The sequence below is a fragment of the Crassostrea angulata genome, chromosome 1 (assembly GCF_025612915.1).
Source record: "Crassostrea angulata isolate pt1a10 chromosome 1, ASM2561291v2, whole genome shotgun sequence".
Lineage (NCBI taxonomy): Eukaryota > Metazoa > Mollusca > Bivalvia > Ostreida > Ostreidae > Magallana > Magallana angulata.
In genome coordinates, this window is record NC_069111.1 from 35213659 (window position 1) to 35228957 (window position 15299).

At 33.9% G+C, this 15299-nt stretch overlaps 2 protein-coding genes across 5 annotated transcripts in view; one reads left to right on the forward strand and one right to left on the reverse strand.

The window, feature by feature from the left end:
* Positions 1 to 15299, reverse strand: part of LOC128172890 (uncharacterized) — a 62193-nt gene that overhangs the window by 44547 nt on the left and 2347 nt on the right. The window contains exons 1-4 of one of the 2 annotated variants that reach the window (XM_052838632.1): positions 6591 to 7544; positions 6105 to 6181; positions 5261 to 5434; positions 4607 to 4750 (exon numbers count right to left, since the gene is read on the reverse strand). In XM_052838632.1, the coding sequence (XP_052694592.1) occupies positions 4607 to 4750; positions 5261 to 5434; positions 6105 to 6181; positions 6591 to 6637 (442 nt within the window). In that variant the 5' untranslated portion in view covers positions 6638 to 7544. Of the gene's footprint in view, positions 1 to 4606; positions 4751 to 5260; positions 5435 to 6104; positions 6182 to 6590; positions 7545 to 15299 lie in introns of those variants that run through there. The other variant, XM_052838621.1, reaches the window with a different exon arrangement.
* Positions 7566 to 15146, forward strand: LOC128172901 (uncharacterized). 3 transcript variants are annotated; one of them, XR_008242382.1, is made up of 4 exons: positions 7566 to 7685; positions 8164 to 8212; positions 14884 to 14986; positions 15100 to 15114. XR_008242382.1 is itself a non-coding variant. In XM_052838640.1 (3 exons), the coding sequence occupies exons 1-3, from the start codon at positions 12848 to 12850 to the stop codon at positions 15135 to 15137; spliced, it is 1110 nt and encodes a 369-aa protein (XP_052694600.1). In that variant the 5' UTR covers positions 12809 to 12847; the 3' UTR covers positions 15138 to 15146. The 3 variants fall into 3 exon arrangements, 1 of the variants encoding a protein (XP_052694600.1); XR_008242383.1 differs by lacking the exon at positions 7566 to 7685 and having other exon boundaries at positions 7693 to 8212; XM_052838640.1 differs by lacking the exons at positions 7566 to 7685; positions 8164 to 8212 and adding an exon at positions 12809 to 13816 and having other exon boundaries at positions 15100 to 15146.

A 15299-nucleotide genomic window follows, 5' to 3' on the forward strand; every position in this document is an offset into this window, starting at 1 on the left:
ATTTTTCTTAGTCCAAGGGGCATAACTCTGTTGAAAATTGCTTTATCATACCCAAAATCATACTTGACCAAGATATTATTATGATAAACCTGTATACTAAATATCATTTCAATATGTTCATCCTCTGCGAAGAAAATAAGCGGAAACTGCAAATAACTGGAATTTTTCTACATTCAAGGGCCATAACTTTGTCGAAAATTGCTCGATCGTATCCAATATCAAACTTGATCTAGATATTATCATGATAAATCTGTATACCAAATTTCATTTCAAAATGTTCATCCTCTGCGAAGAAAATGAACGGCAACTGTTGGTAGACAGACCGACAGACAGCAGCAAAGCAATATGCCCTCCCTTCTTTGAAGGGAGGCCATAAAAATGCTAAGACTTTTGCCCTTGCTATTTCACTAAATTTGGTAGAATTAAATACATTTTATTATTTCTAAGAATTATTTAAAATCTAATCCTGCAAAAATGAGATCACAGCACATGGTCAAATCTTGTGTAATGTGGACAATATTTAAACCATGTAATGTCAAAGTATTATTTCTATAAATTGGGGTTAAAACCAAACAAGAGGCCCATGGGCCACATCGCTCACCTGAGGAATAATAGGTATGATAAAGTCAGCTTAATGGAGTCATAATACAATCTAGACAATGAACATTAATACATGTAGATCCTGTATAAATAAAATCCATTTTTCCCCCTTGGAACACGGATAGCCCTGATTGCTGAAAATATTTACAAGAGCAGACTTTAATCACCGCTCCTGTACATATATAGGGACTCAACGTTATGCAGGCAGGGATGACCGCACACCTACACAACTCAACAGGTACCAACGTTAATGCAAGCAGAGATAACGCAAGCAGGGATGACCTCATACTTGCGCGAACAGCTCAACCTAACGCAGGGAGTGCCGCACACTTGCACTAGAAAGGCCAGAACACCAGCAGGGATGACCATACACTAGTGCTCCGCCGCAACCACCACCAATACAAGCAGGTATGACCGCACACTTGTATTAATGCGATACAGGGCAGAAATGACCGCACATTCTGTATCGTTGGTTAGAAAAACACGAAGATTAGAAAGAGCAGGGATGTCAACACCCTCAATCTCTCCGCACCTGTTCAAGTTTAACCCCAAACAGTCGCTCATCGCAATGCAATAGACACTGTCCCTATACATGTGCCGGCCTAAAATAATTCATAGTATCTAAAAATTGGAAATCAAAAATAAACAAACTAATCCAGCCTAACCAAAATCTACTTATGCAGAACAACTTATATACATTGAATATTTATTATTGTATAAAAATAATCATCACAATAATTGGTTAACAGTGGATGCATTAATTAAAATAATCAAGAATCAATAAATCAAGGGCAATAACCCAAAACAGTAATACAAAAAGATTCTAATGAAAAAATAGCTGCCTGCTTCAATTTTATAGTCATATCACATGTTGAGTATTGCAGTTCTCAAAAAGATCCTTTACAATTGTTTATATATGGGATATTTAGCTACATCAAACTCTGAACCTTCTTGTGAGGCCGAAGAATTGTCCTGGAGCCTAAGTCTTAACAATTATAAAGAATCATCTTGCTGATTAGTTTCTGAGAAGAAGATTTTTAAAGATTTACTCTTTATTCCTATGTAAAACTTTAACACCCCCCCCCCCCTATGTGGCCTCACCCTACCCCCAGGGGTCATGATTTTCACAACTTTGAATCTACACTACCTGAGGATGCTTCCACACAAGTTTCAGCTTTCCTGGCTGATTAGTTTCTGAGAACAAGATTTTTAAAGATTTACTCTATATATTCCTATGTAAAACTTCAACCCCCCATTGTGGCCCCACCCTACCCCCAGGGGTCATGATTTTCACAACTTTAAATCTACACTACCTGAGGATGCTTCCACACAAGTTTCAGCTTTCCTGGCTGATTAGTTTCTGAGAAGAAGATTTTTAAAGATTTACTCTATATATTCCTATGTATAACTTCGACCCCCCATTGTGGCCCCAACCTAACCCCAGGGGTCATGATTTTCACAACTTTGAATCTACACTACCTGAGGATGCTTCCACACAAGTTTAAGCTTTCCTGGCTGATTAGTTTCTGAGAAGAAGATTTTTAAAGATTTATTCTATATATTCCTATGTAAAACTTCAAACCCCCATTGTGGCCCTACCCTACCACCGGGGGTCATGATTTTCACAACTTTGAATCTACACTACCTGAGGATGCTTCCACACAAGTTTAAGCTTTCCTGGCTGATTAGTTTCTGAGAAGAAGATTTTTAAAGATTTATTCTATATATTCCTATGTAAAACTTCAAACCCCCATTGTGGCCCTACCCTACCACCGGGGGTCATGATTTTCACAACTTTGAATCTACACTACCTGAGGATGCTTCCACACAAGTTTCAGCTTTCCTGGCTGTTTAGTTTCTGAGAAGAAGATTTTTAAAGATTTACTCTATATATTCCTATGTAAAACTTCGACCCCCCATTGTGGACCCACCCTACCCCCGGGGGTCATGATTTTCACAACTTTAAATCTACACTACCTGAGGATGCTTCCACACAAGTTTCAGCTTTCCTGGCTGATTAGTTTCTGAGAAGAAGATTTTTAAAGATTTATTCTATATATTCCTATGTAAAACTTCAAACCCCCATTGTAGCCCTACCCTACCCCCGGGGGTCATGATTTTCACAACTTTGAATCTACACTACCTGAGGATGCTTCCACACAAGTTTCAGCTTTCCTGGCTGTTTAGTTTCTGAGAAGAAGATTTTTAAAGATTTATTCTATATATTCCTATGTAAAACTTCAAACCCCCATTGTGGCCCCAACCTACCCCCGGGGGTCATGATTTTCACAACTATGAATCTACACTACCTGAGGATGCTTCCACACAAGTTTCAGCTTTCCTGGCTGTTTAGTTTCTGAGAAGAAGATTTTTAAAGATTTACTCTATATATTCCTATGTAAAACTTCGACCCCCCATTGTGGCCCCACCCTACCCCCGGGGGTCATGATTTTCACAACTTTGAATCTACACTACATGAGGATGCTTCCACACAAGTTTCAGCTTTCCTGGCTGATTAGTTTCTGAGGAGAAGATTTTCAAAGATTTACTCTATATATTCCTATGTAAAACTTCGACCCCCCATTGTGGCCCCACCCTAACCCCAGGGGTCATGATTTTCACAACTTTGAATCTACACTACCTGAGGATGCTTCCACACAAGTTTCAGCTTTCCTGGCTGTTTTGTTTCTGAGAAGAAGATTTTTAAAGATTTATTCTATATATTCCTATGTAAAAATTCGACCCCCCATTGTGGCCCCACCCTACCCCCGGGGGTCATGATTTTCACAACTTTGAATCTACACTACCTGAGGATGCTTCCACACAAGTTTCAGCTTTCCTGGCTTTTTAGTTTCTGAGAAGAAGATTTTTAAAGATTTACTCTATATATTCCTATGTAAAACTTCAAACCCCCATTGTGGCCCCACCCTACCCCCGGGGGTCATGAATTTCACAACTTTGAATCTACACTACCTGAAGATGCTTCCACACAAGTTTCAGCTGTCCTGGCTTTCTGGTTCTTGAGAAGAAGATTTTTGAAAATTTCTCGAAATTTTTCATTAATTTCTAATTATCTCCCCTTGAAAACGGGTGTGACCCTTAATTTTCACAACTTTGAATCCCCTTTGCCTAAGGATGATTTGTGCCAAGTTTGGTTGAAATTGGCCTAGTAGTTCTTGAGAAGATGTTGAAAATGTGAAAAGTTTACGGACAGACGGACGGACAGACGGACGGACAGACGGACGACAGACAAAATGTGATCAGAATAGCTCACTTGAGCTTTCAGCTCAGGTGAGCTAAAAATATTAACACCTCAAATTATGTTTTTTTCATGATATTCAATGTACCAAATAATGATGGGATATGTTGTTTTGTTAAATAGAAATCAGTAACTTAAGAAATCCTCTTTAACTTTACTGCTAAACTGCGTCAACTTGTCTTGACGTCATGTTTTGAATGTCACAGTGCTGTGTGGTGACAAAACATGTTGTTTTAAAAATCCAGTAACAAAAATACCCTTATCATCAAATGAAATAAAACGTACTTCACATATCAATAAAATAAAGTTGGTGCATAAATTAATCTGTTAGTTATGACTTTTATGAAAAATATATCATAGGCAGCCACATTGTCTTCGTATTTTTTGTTCACCCTGGTATACCGGGTATCTTCTTCTAAAGGTACACAACTAAATCTAAATTTGATGGAACTGTGACCTTTAGAAGAGATTATGTGACTCTGTACTAGCTAAAAATTATAATTCAATCGATATCAAAAAATTATTTTTTCTTCTTTTTTATCTCACTTTTTATTCTTATTTTTCGTTCAGCAAATACAACAGCAATCAAATGCTTTGATTTTATAGCGCTAATACTCTATCCTTGTAATATTATGTACACTTAGGACATTTAAAATAAAGATTTTTTTTAATTTATTTTACAAGTTCCAGTAGATTCTAAAATGTTCCGCTTAAACACCAAAATAAATGACTGAAACGGATACTTACGTTCACATTTTGCTTTTCCACTGGGGATGGGGGTGTAGGCTCTGTAGTATTCCTTCTCCGCAACCTCTCCATCACAAAAGATGCATATATTATCTAACGTGGATGAGCAACGTCGATGATTACAGTGATCAATTGGGGGACAGACTGTAACAGGAAAATACATGTACCCATTATAATAAGATAGTGATTTTTAATTTGTTGTTGATTCATTTTGACCAGAGTGAGCTGTAACAAGTGCATGGCAAGCACAAATCTCTTCTGATTGACCTAATTAAACTATACACTGTAATGAATAAACACTTGAGAAGGAACTAGGCTTTATAGTGTTTTTTAAGGTAGGTGACTTGAACCTTAATTAAATATACTGTCTGTGTACCCACTGCAGTGGTGATAATGATTGAAAAGTACATTTCCTATTTTTTTTTTTTTCAAGCGACAAAACTGTCAAAATCATCAGACCAGAACCAAATTTAAACTCAACCTGTATATTCATAAGATACATCCATATATCAAATTTGAGTTGAAAGTGTGCAACAGTTGTTGAGATAATGATCAGAAAGTGAATGATGATGGAATGACAGGACTGAAGGACAAAATGATGTAAGGATGTAATGATTTTTCAATAAAATTTAGATATTAAGGATTCCATTATACTTTTGCAGTATGGCCCATCTCCATAGAAACCATCATTGCAGTTGGTGCAATTCTCCGGGGAGGAACATGAGCCTCCACTGTTCCGCTCCACTGAGCCGTCACGCTTCAGAACCTTGTCATCCTTGTAGGACAGGGTGCAGGCTCCCGTGGGATTTATCTTTTTATTACAAATTGCTGTGGAAAAAAAATAAATTCAATCACATGCCTTGGCACGATCAAATAATGAGAAATTAACAACTTACTTAAAGCAAAACAAAAATCAAGATTATGAAAAACATATTATAGACAAGATTAACACTGCAGTACTAGTTCATATGTTCATCCATTACAGGTACTCAAGATTCTATTCATTTCCCTACCATTCCCCAATCTCAATCAATGTTAAACCCACATACCACATATGCTCTACAATGTTTGAGTTTGGAGGCGAAATCAATAAAAATAAATATTGTACCAAAAGTCCAAAACATGTCTGGCTTCAAAGATTTACTGTTCATCAGTTTGACCATCCTTTTACATGACACTAAATGGCTTAAGGTAGCTCACTACATCACAACTCAACCTTTTTAAGACTTTATAAGATGCTTTTTACTATAAATATTTTGTTTAATCGTTAACTTTAAGTATCCATTGATTTGGTTGAATATCATCATAGCTCATAATAGTATACATTGTATAGTAATTTTCTGCTGATTTGAGAAACTATTTCAAGGTGTAGTGTGCCACCTTAATTCACATAATCTGAAATTCATTATTTTTTACAATATCTGATATAACATCTAACCACGGCAAGTCTTTAACGAAATAAATTGAATCATAAATATCTAATAAAAAGAACATTTACCATGATTGCAAGCTGTGATATTGTCATCATAGTAATTATATCCATCACAACAATACAGCTTCTCTTTTGTAATAGTTCTAGTAAAAAAAAATATTCAAATATGTGATATAATAAATAATACATACATGTAATTTAAAATCAATGTAAACTATTTGACAATGTATGCACTTTAAAATAAGCCGTTTTAATAAAGCAATATCAGAATGTACAATATGATTTTTGACATGCATTTAATTATTCAACACCAATAACAGAAATGAATGATCACATGAAGCAAAGGTCTAATGAACATTATTGTGTATTTCACGTTTTGCAATGAACTCCAATAAAAAATAAATGACCAAAAAATATGACTGAATTCAGAGTTGCTTCATTTTGCATGCTACATAATCTTTGATATATTAATATATACATGTATATACCCTTATAGAATCCCTTTTTTTATTAATGATATTTATTATTTAATAGAATACATTGAAGACATACACTTTTGTGTTGTGTTTTTGTGTTGCGTGCCTATACAGATATCGCATGGTCCTGCCATGTATCCCTCCAACTTGGAATCTTCATCTGCTTTCAAAATGGTGACATGAGGGGTATATCCGTTGATAAGCTCACCACGCTAGCTTGTAGCATGTAGCAAGCTTCTAGCCACGACCTACCATAAAGCGTTTTGACCCTTTCGTTGGGTCCTGTTTATCCTTTAAGGTCCACTCTACCTCCTCTATCGCACTCCTAACTCCTGAGGATGACCAACTCTTCCACAGGGGACTTTTAGTAAAAGTCCTTTGCATAAGAAAACTTCCTTGCTTGACCCTATGAGAGCGGTGTCTTAAAGGCTGTGGCATGTACTGGTAGAACATCATGCAAGTCAACAGTTAGGGTCCACTTGCCCAAATGGGATTCAATAGACCACTTGAGAAATAAAAGCAAGTGTAGCTCACCAGCATGAAGCACCAGCAAGCACTGCATGAGCTTTTAAAAGAAAATGCATGAGCGAAGAGAAATTTCTTAAAAATAATTATCTGATGGGCAGATCCAACTGCATGTGTCGTTTCTTATGAATCAGATAGTGAAATTGTGATCATCGTACTGGCTTCTCTGGTGCCTGGTAGGCGGACGGGACTGGACTGACTACTCTGGAACTCAAGGTATTGGGGTGGGCAGTGGACCAAGGTCAGAGGTCATTTACATATTTAACATGTATTAGCATAACATTGTCCATTTCACCAGAGACATAAATAACTATTTATAACTATGTTATTTATGTCTCTGATTTCACCACATTGTCTCTGATTAATATAATAACTATATACTTATTATATATGTGTTATATTTATTTATTTATTTATTCACCAATCAAGGGCCCTCAGGGGGCATATACATTTAAAAAAAAAAAAAAATAATAATATCATGATTATAGCAAATAATGAATGAAATACTGCTCACAATGTCCAGCCAACAATATAGCTATTCCAGTTAACGCCATCTTAATCTTAAAATAGTAACAACCGGAAGGCACCTGGTAGCCATATTTGCATGCTATAGTGTATGGAGATTGGATCATATAGATAGATCGAGGTAAGTTTCACTTGATGGACTCTTATGTTGATGACAGTGGTGTGTAAGCTGTGTTGGTGTTTGGGTTTACTATGTGCTTTGCCAAGAACCCTTTAAAACCTGCTAATTTTCTTTAAATAAAATAAAACCAATATAAGTATATCCGCAGGAAAGGTCAATACATTTGTATATTTTGTGATTTCTTGACTTAGATAAGAAGTAGCATCCATTTAAACATGCTAAATGATTTTTCAAATGCTATTGATGGTTATTGAAATTGAAATTCTTTTCTGTAACGTTGCACGTTTTTGCACGATTTTTTTAAAACTAAGTAGATTGGTCAACACAGTAATTTGGTCTCAATCTAATTACCTGCCCTTGATATAGTCCATTTCTTTTTATACTTCAGATATTCTTTCAAACATAATGTCATTAAGAAGGCAGATTGACAACGATATTCTCATTAAAAAAAATTATTAATTTATTTGTATCATTTTAGGACTTCAGAGAGTAAAGAGTGACACAGTGCTTGAATTTTTCCATAGAAGGTAAATACATATATATATATATATATATATATATATATATATATATATATATATATATATATATAGATATATATATATATATATATATATATATATATATATATATATATATATGCATAACCAATTTATGCCTGATATTTTCATTTCATCATTTTCATATTATTTTATTTGGTTTGTTTTCTTTATTTTTTTCTTTTTAGTATATTTCTTTGTCTTGTACATTTTGTTTACTTTATGTTTGTGTGTCTGTCTTCATTTTTTGTTTGGTATTTCATTTTGCACAGCATTTATGGTAAAAATTCAGATAACACTCACCGTTTTGCACATAATCCTGGTACTTACGTACTTAAATGTTAGTGAAATATATTTGAAGCACAAAGACCGTGCTAACTTCATGAAATGTCTACATCATGAAGTGTGCGACAGATTAAAAATTGAATATTCGAAGGTGAACCGAGTAAGTTTATTATATAAAGTGAAGCGAATTCAGAAAGAAATAGAAAAACTTAAGAAATACACAAACAAAGAGAAGTTGAACAAGTATGTGAACAATATATTTGAGTTACCCAATATGAAAAAAACCTCAAGTGATGGAAGTGGATGTGAAGAAAAACAGTCAAATTCATCCATGGAGAGAGAAGAGAATTTCAAGGAAGATACATGTAATACAAGGCTGCAGGAGATAATATCTGAGCAGAGCATTGTGATTACTCATTTGAGGAGGGAAAATGCAGGTCTCAAAGACAGAATAAGGTCTTTTAATGTAAAAAATACAAACAGAAAAATAAACAAGAGGCCCATGGGCCACATCGCTCACCTGAACAGCAGTTCCTTGTAACATTACATTTCGTAGCATATGCTTTTTCTATTTTAAACATTGAACCCCTTTCTGGGGACCCAGTTATCGTCCGAGGTTTATGGTTGGCTTGAACAACATAAATAGTAACATAGGAATGAAAATGTGAAGCACTGCGGTGGGACCGCACGTACACAACCTGAAAAACTGAACATAGCAGAGTTCCACTTCAAGAGGAATAACTCTCAGTCTGTACAGAACACAAGAAAGATAACTCTTGGTTCAACTACATTAGAGTTTACACAATTTGAGGATCCTTGCATAGTAATCTCACAAACTGTAGCATTATAGTTCTCGAGAAAAACTTTTTAAAAACATTTTCAATATATCTTTTTATGTTAAACTTTGAACCCCTCTTGGGGCCACAGTATTAGTCCAGTGCTAAAGTTTTAATTATTTGGAATCTACATTATTTAAGGATGCTTGCCTAGTTATCTCACAAGCTGAAGCTTTATAGTTCCCTAGAAAAAGATTTTTCAACATTTTCCCTCTATATTTCTATGCTAAACTTTGAACACCTCTTGGGGCCCCAGTATTAGATTGAGATCACGGCTTTTATAATTTCGAATCTACACTATTTGAGGGTGCTGACATAGTTATCTGACAAATTGATGCATTGTAGTTCTCGAAAAGAAGATTTTTAAACATTTTCCATATATACCGGTACTTCTACATTTAACTTTAAACCCATCTTGGGTCTCTAGTATTAGTCCAGGGGTCACTATTTTAAAACTGTCGAACCTTCATTATCCAAGGTTGTATGCATGATAGTAATCTCACAAATTGAAGCATTGTAGTTCTCGAGAAGAAGATTTTTTAACATGTTACCTTTATATTTCTTTAATAAATTTTGACCCCACATTGGGGCCCCAGTATTGGTTCGGGGGTCACGATTTTACCAATTAGGAATCTACATAAGCGAAAGATGCATGCATAGAAATTCCACAAACTAAAACATTGTAGTTCTTGAGAAGAAAATTTTTAAACTTTTCCTTTATGTTTTTTAAAATGTTTAAATTTTGAACCCCTCTTGGTGCCCATCAATTGTCCGGGAGTTACAATTTTTTGAATCTACATTATTTAAGGATGTACATGTATGCATAGTAATATCCCAAACAGTTGCACTATAGTTCTTGAGAAGAAGATTTTAAAACATTTTCCTACATATGTTAAAATCTAAACCCCTACTGGGGCCCCACTTTTTGTTCGGGGGTCACGATTTTTACAATCTTCACTATGTATACAACCTTTTGTGTATGTATTGGCATTTTTGGTGAAGTGGTTCTTGAGAAGAAAATTTTTAAACATTTTTCATATGTAGTTCTATGTTAAACTTTGAACCCCGCCTGGGGCCCCAGTCTTGGTCCGAGGGTCACGATTTCTACAATTTAGAATCTTCATTATGTATACAAGCTTTTGTGTAAATATTGGCATTTCTGGTGCAGTGGTTCTTGAAAAGAAGATATTTTAAACATTTTCCTAAGGTATTTCTATGTTAAACTTTGAACCCCGCCTGGGGCCCCAGTTTTGGTCCAAGGGGCACGATTTTTACAATTTAGAATCTTCACTATATATACAAGCTTTTGTGTAAATATTGGCATTTCTCGTGCAGTGGTTCTTGAGAAGAAGATTTTTAAACATTTTCCTATGTATTTCTATGTTAAACTTTGAACCCCGCCTGGGGCCCCAGTTTTGGTCCGAGGGTCACGATTTTTACAATTAAGAATCTTCACTATGTATACAAGCTTTTGTGTAAATATTGGCATTTCTGGTGCCGTGGTTCTTGAGAAGAAGATTTTTAAAAAATTTTCCTATGTATTCTATAAATGTTAAACTTTGAACCCCGCCTGGGGCCCCAGTTTTGGTCCGACGGTCACGATTTTTACAATTTAGAATCTTCACTATATATACAAGTTTTTGTGTAAATATTGGCATTTCTGGTGCAGTGGTTCTTGAGAAGAACATTTTTTAAACATTTTCCATATGTTGTTCTATGTTAAACTTTGAACCCCGCCTGGGGCCCCAGTTTTGGTCCGAGGGTCACCATTTTTACAATTTAGAATCTTCACTATATATAAAAGCTTTTGTGTTAATATTGGCATTTCTGGTGCAGTGGTTCTTGAGAAGAAGATTTTTTAAACATTTTCCTATGTATTTCTATGTTAAACTTTGAACCCCGCCTGGGGCCCCAGTTTTGGTCCGAGGGTCACGATTTTTACAATTAAGAATCTTCACTATATATACAAGCTTTTGTGTAAATATTGGCATTTCTGGTGCCGTGGTTCTTGAGAAGAAGATTTTTAAAGACATGCACCCTAAACTTACTGTTTCGCAATTATCTCCCTTTTGAAAAGGGCTGTGCCCTTTATTTTAACAATTTATAACCCCCTTTCCATAAGGATGCTTTGTACCAAATTTGGTTAAATTTGGCCCAGTGGTTTTTGAGAAGAAGTTGAAAATGTGAAAAGTTTACAGACGGACGGACAGACAGACAGACGGACGGACGGACGGACGACGGACAACGGGTGATCAGAAAAGCTCACTTGAACCTTCGGTTCAGGTGAGCTAAAAAACAAACAGAAAAAATAAAAAAATTAGAAAATGTCATAAAAAAAATGAAGAAAAAAGAAAATGTTCAAAAAAATGACAAAAGTGTACAGTGTAATAGCATAAAAAATGTGATTGCTCAGTTAAAAACTGAAATTGATTATTTGCTGTCTCAGAAAGAAAATGAAAATGTTGATGATGATTTTGTACATGTAAAAAAAAATGTTGATTTTAGGGAGAGTGGGAAAGGGAAGCCATATAATTTTAAATTAAAAAACTTATACTACAATTTTAGAAGCAGAAACATAGGTTTGGTTCATATTGGACCAATAATTCAATGTGTTTTAGATTTATTTGATATCAATGTTGAAAATCTTCCCTCCAAAAGTACAGCAGCAATTTTTACAAGTGAAATGGGTGTTGTGTCCAGAAATCAAATTAATGAAGAAATGAAAAATAATTGTAACATAACAATGCATAGAGACGCTACTACAAAAAAGGGAAAACATTTTTATGGAGTTCAATTTAATACTGGTGAGAAAGTTTTGTCTGCAGGTGTGAGAGAGGTGTGTGATGGAAAGGGTGAGACTTATGTCGATGTAACAAGAGAAATTTTATGTGATATATCGCAGAAAGAGGGTGAGAGTGAGAATATTTCAAATAACGTTTCATGTTTTATGACTGACAGGTGTGCGACAGAGCAGAAAGTTAATGATATTTTAGCTAGAGACATTGATCATGCTGTACATTCTTTTAAATGTTCTGTTCACCCCCTTTTACAGTTTTCTGATGTATGCATTGAAGAGATTTTTAATATTGAGCAAGAGTTGTGTTTTAAATTTCCTGGCTATACCCATTCTTTAAGAGAGCCTTTTATTTTGTTTCTTTTAAAATCTGTGTCAAAATTATTTTACAAAGATGGGACAGGTGACCCAAATATTTTACAGGTTTACATGAAAAACCATGGTGTGGAAAATATTCCAATTGTAAATATTAGAGGTAACCATTTTAATGTTTTATTTTATAATGCTGCTGGTACTTTTTTTATGCATAAACATATATTGCAGTATTTTTATTCTTTGAAAAGTTCTTACAATTTTATTCAGAATTTTATTGTTTTATGCTTGCAAAACAAAACATTTTTAACTCTACTGAGAGCTCTGGGTATTATTTGTAAAATCATTACTGAACCATATTTTGTTAAAGCTACAGAAGTTGGAAACATTTTACTTATGGGCAGTGTATTCCAGAGACTTTTATATGTTTTAGATTTATTGGTAGAAAACCCTATTTTAGCATTGAATAACGAAGTTTCACTTTTTTATGGTCCTTGTTTTTATGATGGTGTCATTGATTTTTTACTTAAAACTTCGCTTAACAACGATCTTACTTGTGTTTTTATAAAACGTTTATGTTCTGTTTTAAAAAGCAAAGTTTCAAAATTGTTTCATGAATTTTTAAAAGGAGGGAAGTATTTTAATGTTCATCAAGGTGATTTACCTGAATGTAACTCATGTTCAACTAATAATATATGTTTAGAAAGACTTATGGGTCAATTGGATTTTAAACTTAAAGCAGCTTCTACCTCAACTGTCAACAGCATAGAAAGCTGCATTTTATATTCCAACAACAGAACAGAAAATTGGCTTAAAGATAAAGATCCGAAAGAGCAGCAGGAAATTATAGATAGTGCAAGATCACAAAATCGAGTTTTTATGAAACAGGACAGAGAGAGACAAGAGGAACTTTTTATTAAACAAACGAAGATTTTAGAACAAAAAGAGAATGAAGCAAAGAGAAAGAAGGAGAGAAAAGTTAATCAGATTGACAAGGCAATAGAGGACATGAGAACAGTAGGATTGTGGGAGAGTGAAGAAAAGATCAAGGAGGAGGTGGAAAAATTGAGAACCAAAAAGGGGAAAATGGAAAGCCTAAAAAAACAAATAAACATATACAAGAAAGTGTTTGAGATCGACAAAAATCATAAAGAACTTTTACAATTCTCATCAAAAGGCAAAATATATGACATAAGCAAATTACAACAAAATCTTACAAAACTAATAATGTTAAGGAGAAATACACCGAAATACAAAGCAAGTCATTTAGTGGGCAAAGCCATCATACACACATGGACACTGGAGAATGGAGAAAATAAAGAGTATGAAGGAGAGATAAGAGGATTCGAAGATGGTGTTTTCAAAGTAATTGAATATCAGATATTCAAATACGTCAAGTATTTCATCCTAACAATGAGGAGTTTACACTGTTTCACATATATAATCAATGCATTAAACTTATATGCATGGCACTTAATAACATTATGAATTTTGTAAAACATCCTTTAAATAAATATACAAGGGGCCCAAAGGGCCTTTTAAATGGTAACTTTATAATAAAACAACACTGTAAAGGGTCCACCGAAGTAAATAATTAGAGAATATTTTTATAAAAATACTGTATATAATATGCATTTCTATATGGTTACCACCTACGACTAAAAGAATGATTTTTAAGGTGTAAATAAAATCCATATTAAGCAGTTTCCCTTTCTAAAAATTATCAGATATTCCCTATTAGAAGAAAGCATCAAGATTTTTATTTATTTTTTTTTACAAATATTGTGAATTGTTTGCCATATATGTAATGAATCTCTTTTCAGTCTGTTTCTCCTGACAAATTTAATTTAAACTTTGTCCACAATTACATACTCTAACAGGCTTAGTTTTTAACTTTTTAGCTTATTTTTTAATCATATCTCCCAAATTTGAGGAAAATGTTCATGATTTTCAAAAAGAGGGGTGGTGGTGTGCAAAAAACAAAAGAAAATCACCTCCCACTCTCTGTAATAATTAATATTTTGATATATTATTACACATGTATAATTTTATACATCTATTTGAAAATACATCAGTAAACGTTTTATTCTTCATCATGATGCATTCACTACTCATCATCATTGGTTGTATGTTTATGTCTTAATTGTGCATGTTTTTAAATGTTGTTTGTTCATATTAATGTTTTTGGTGTAAGGTGTATTGCCTAAATGTTCAGTTACCGGTAAATTCATTTTGATATAAATGTACAGTACTTCACATATGTAATTATGAACGAATTAGCCACATGCCTTAATTAATTGCAAATATTATGTGCAAGTAATAAGAATAGAAAAAAATTTTGGAACAAGAAATGATATTTTAGGCTGTGTACTTGAACTATAAAATATTTTCCTGATAAGGGCAGGATTATAATTCTATAAATTATATTTCAGGTTGTGTACTGGGATGATAAAGAGAAGAAGGAAGGCAATGAGTTTGAACTAACAGAGACAGAGATTAATATTGACATACAAGAAGGAAATCTTTTTATAAAAGGTATATTTTTTTGGCATTCACTGCTTTTTGGTACATAAATTTATTTACAGTATTTGTTTTCTCTTTTATATAAAGGTAATATGTTTATTTATCTCTTATTTATTTTATTTCAGATACAACCAACCTGGATCACTGTTATTCAACATTTTGAAAAAGACTAAAGTACAGACGGTAAGAGTTATCTTTCATTTTATTCATTTTCTTGGTTAGGAGAAAGTTAGAGTTATTGCCCTTTGGTACAATAGTCTTTACTTTGCTATTAGTGATTATAGCAAGTTAATTATTCATAACCAAGGAACCAATGAAATGTGTT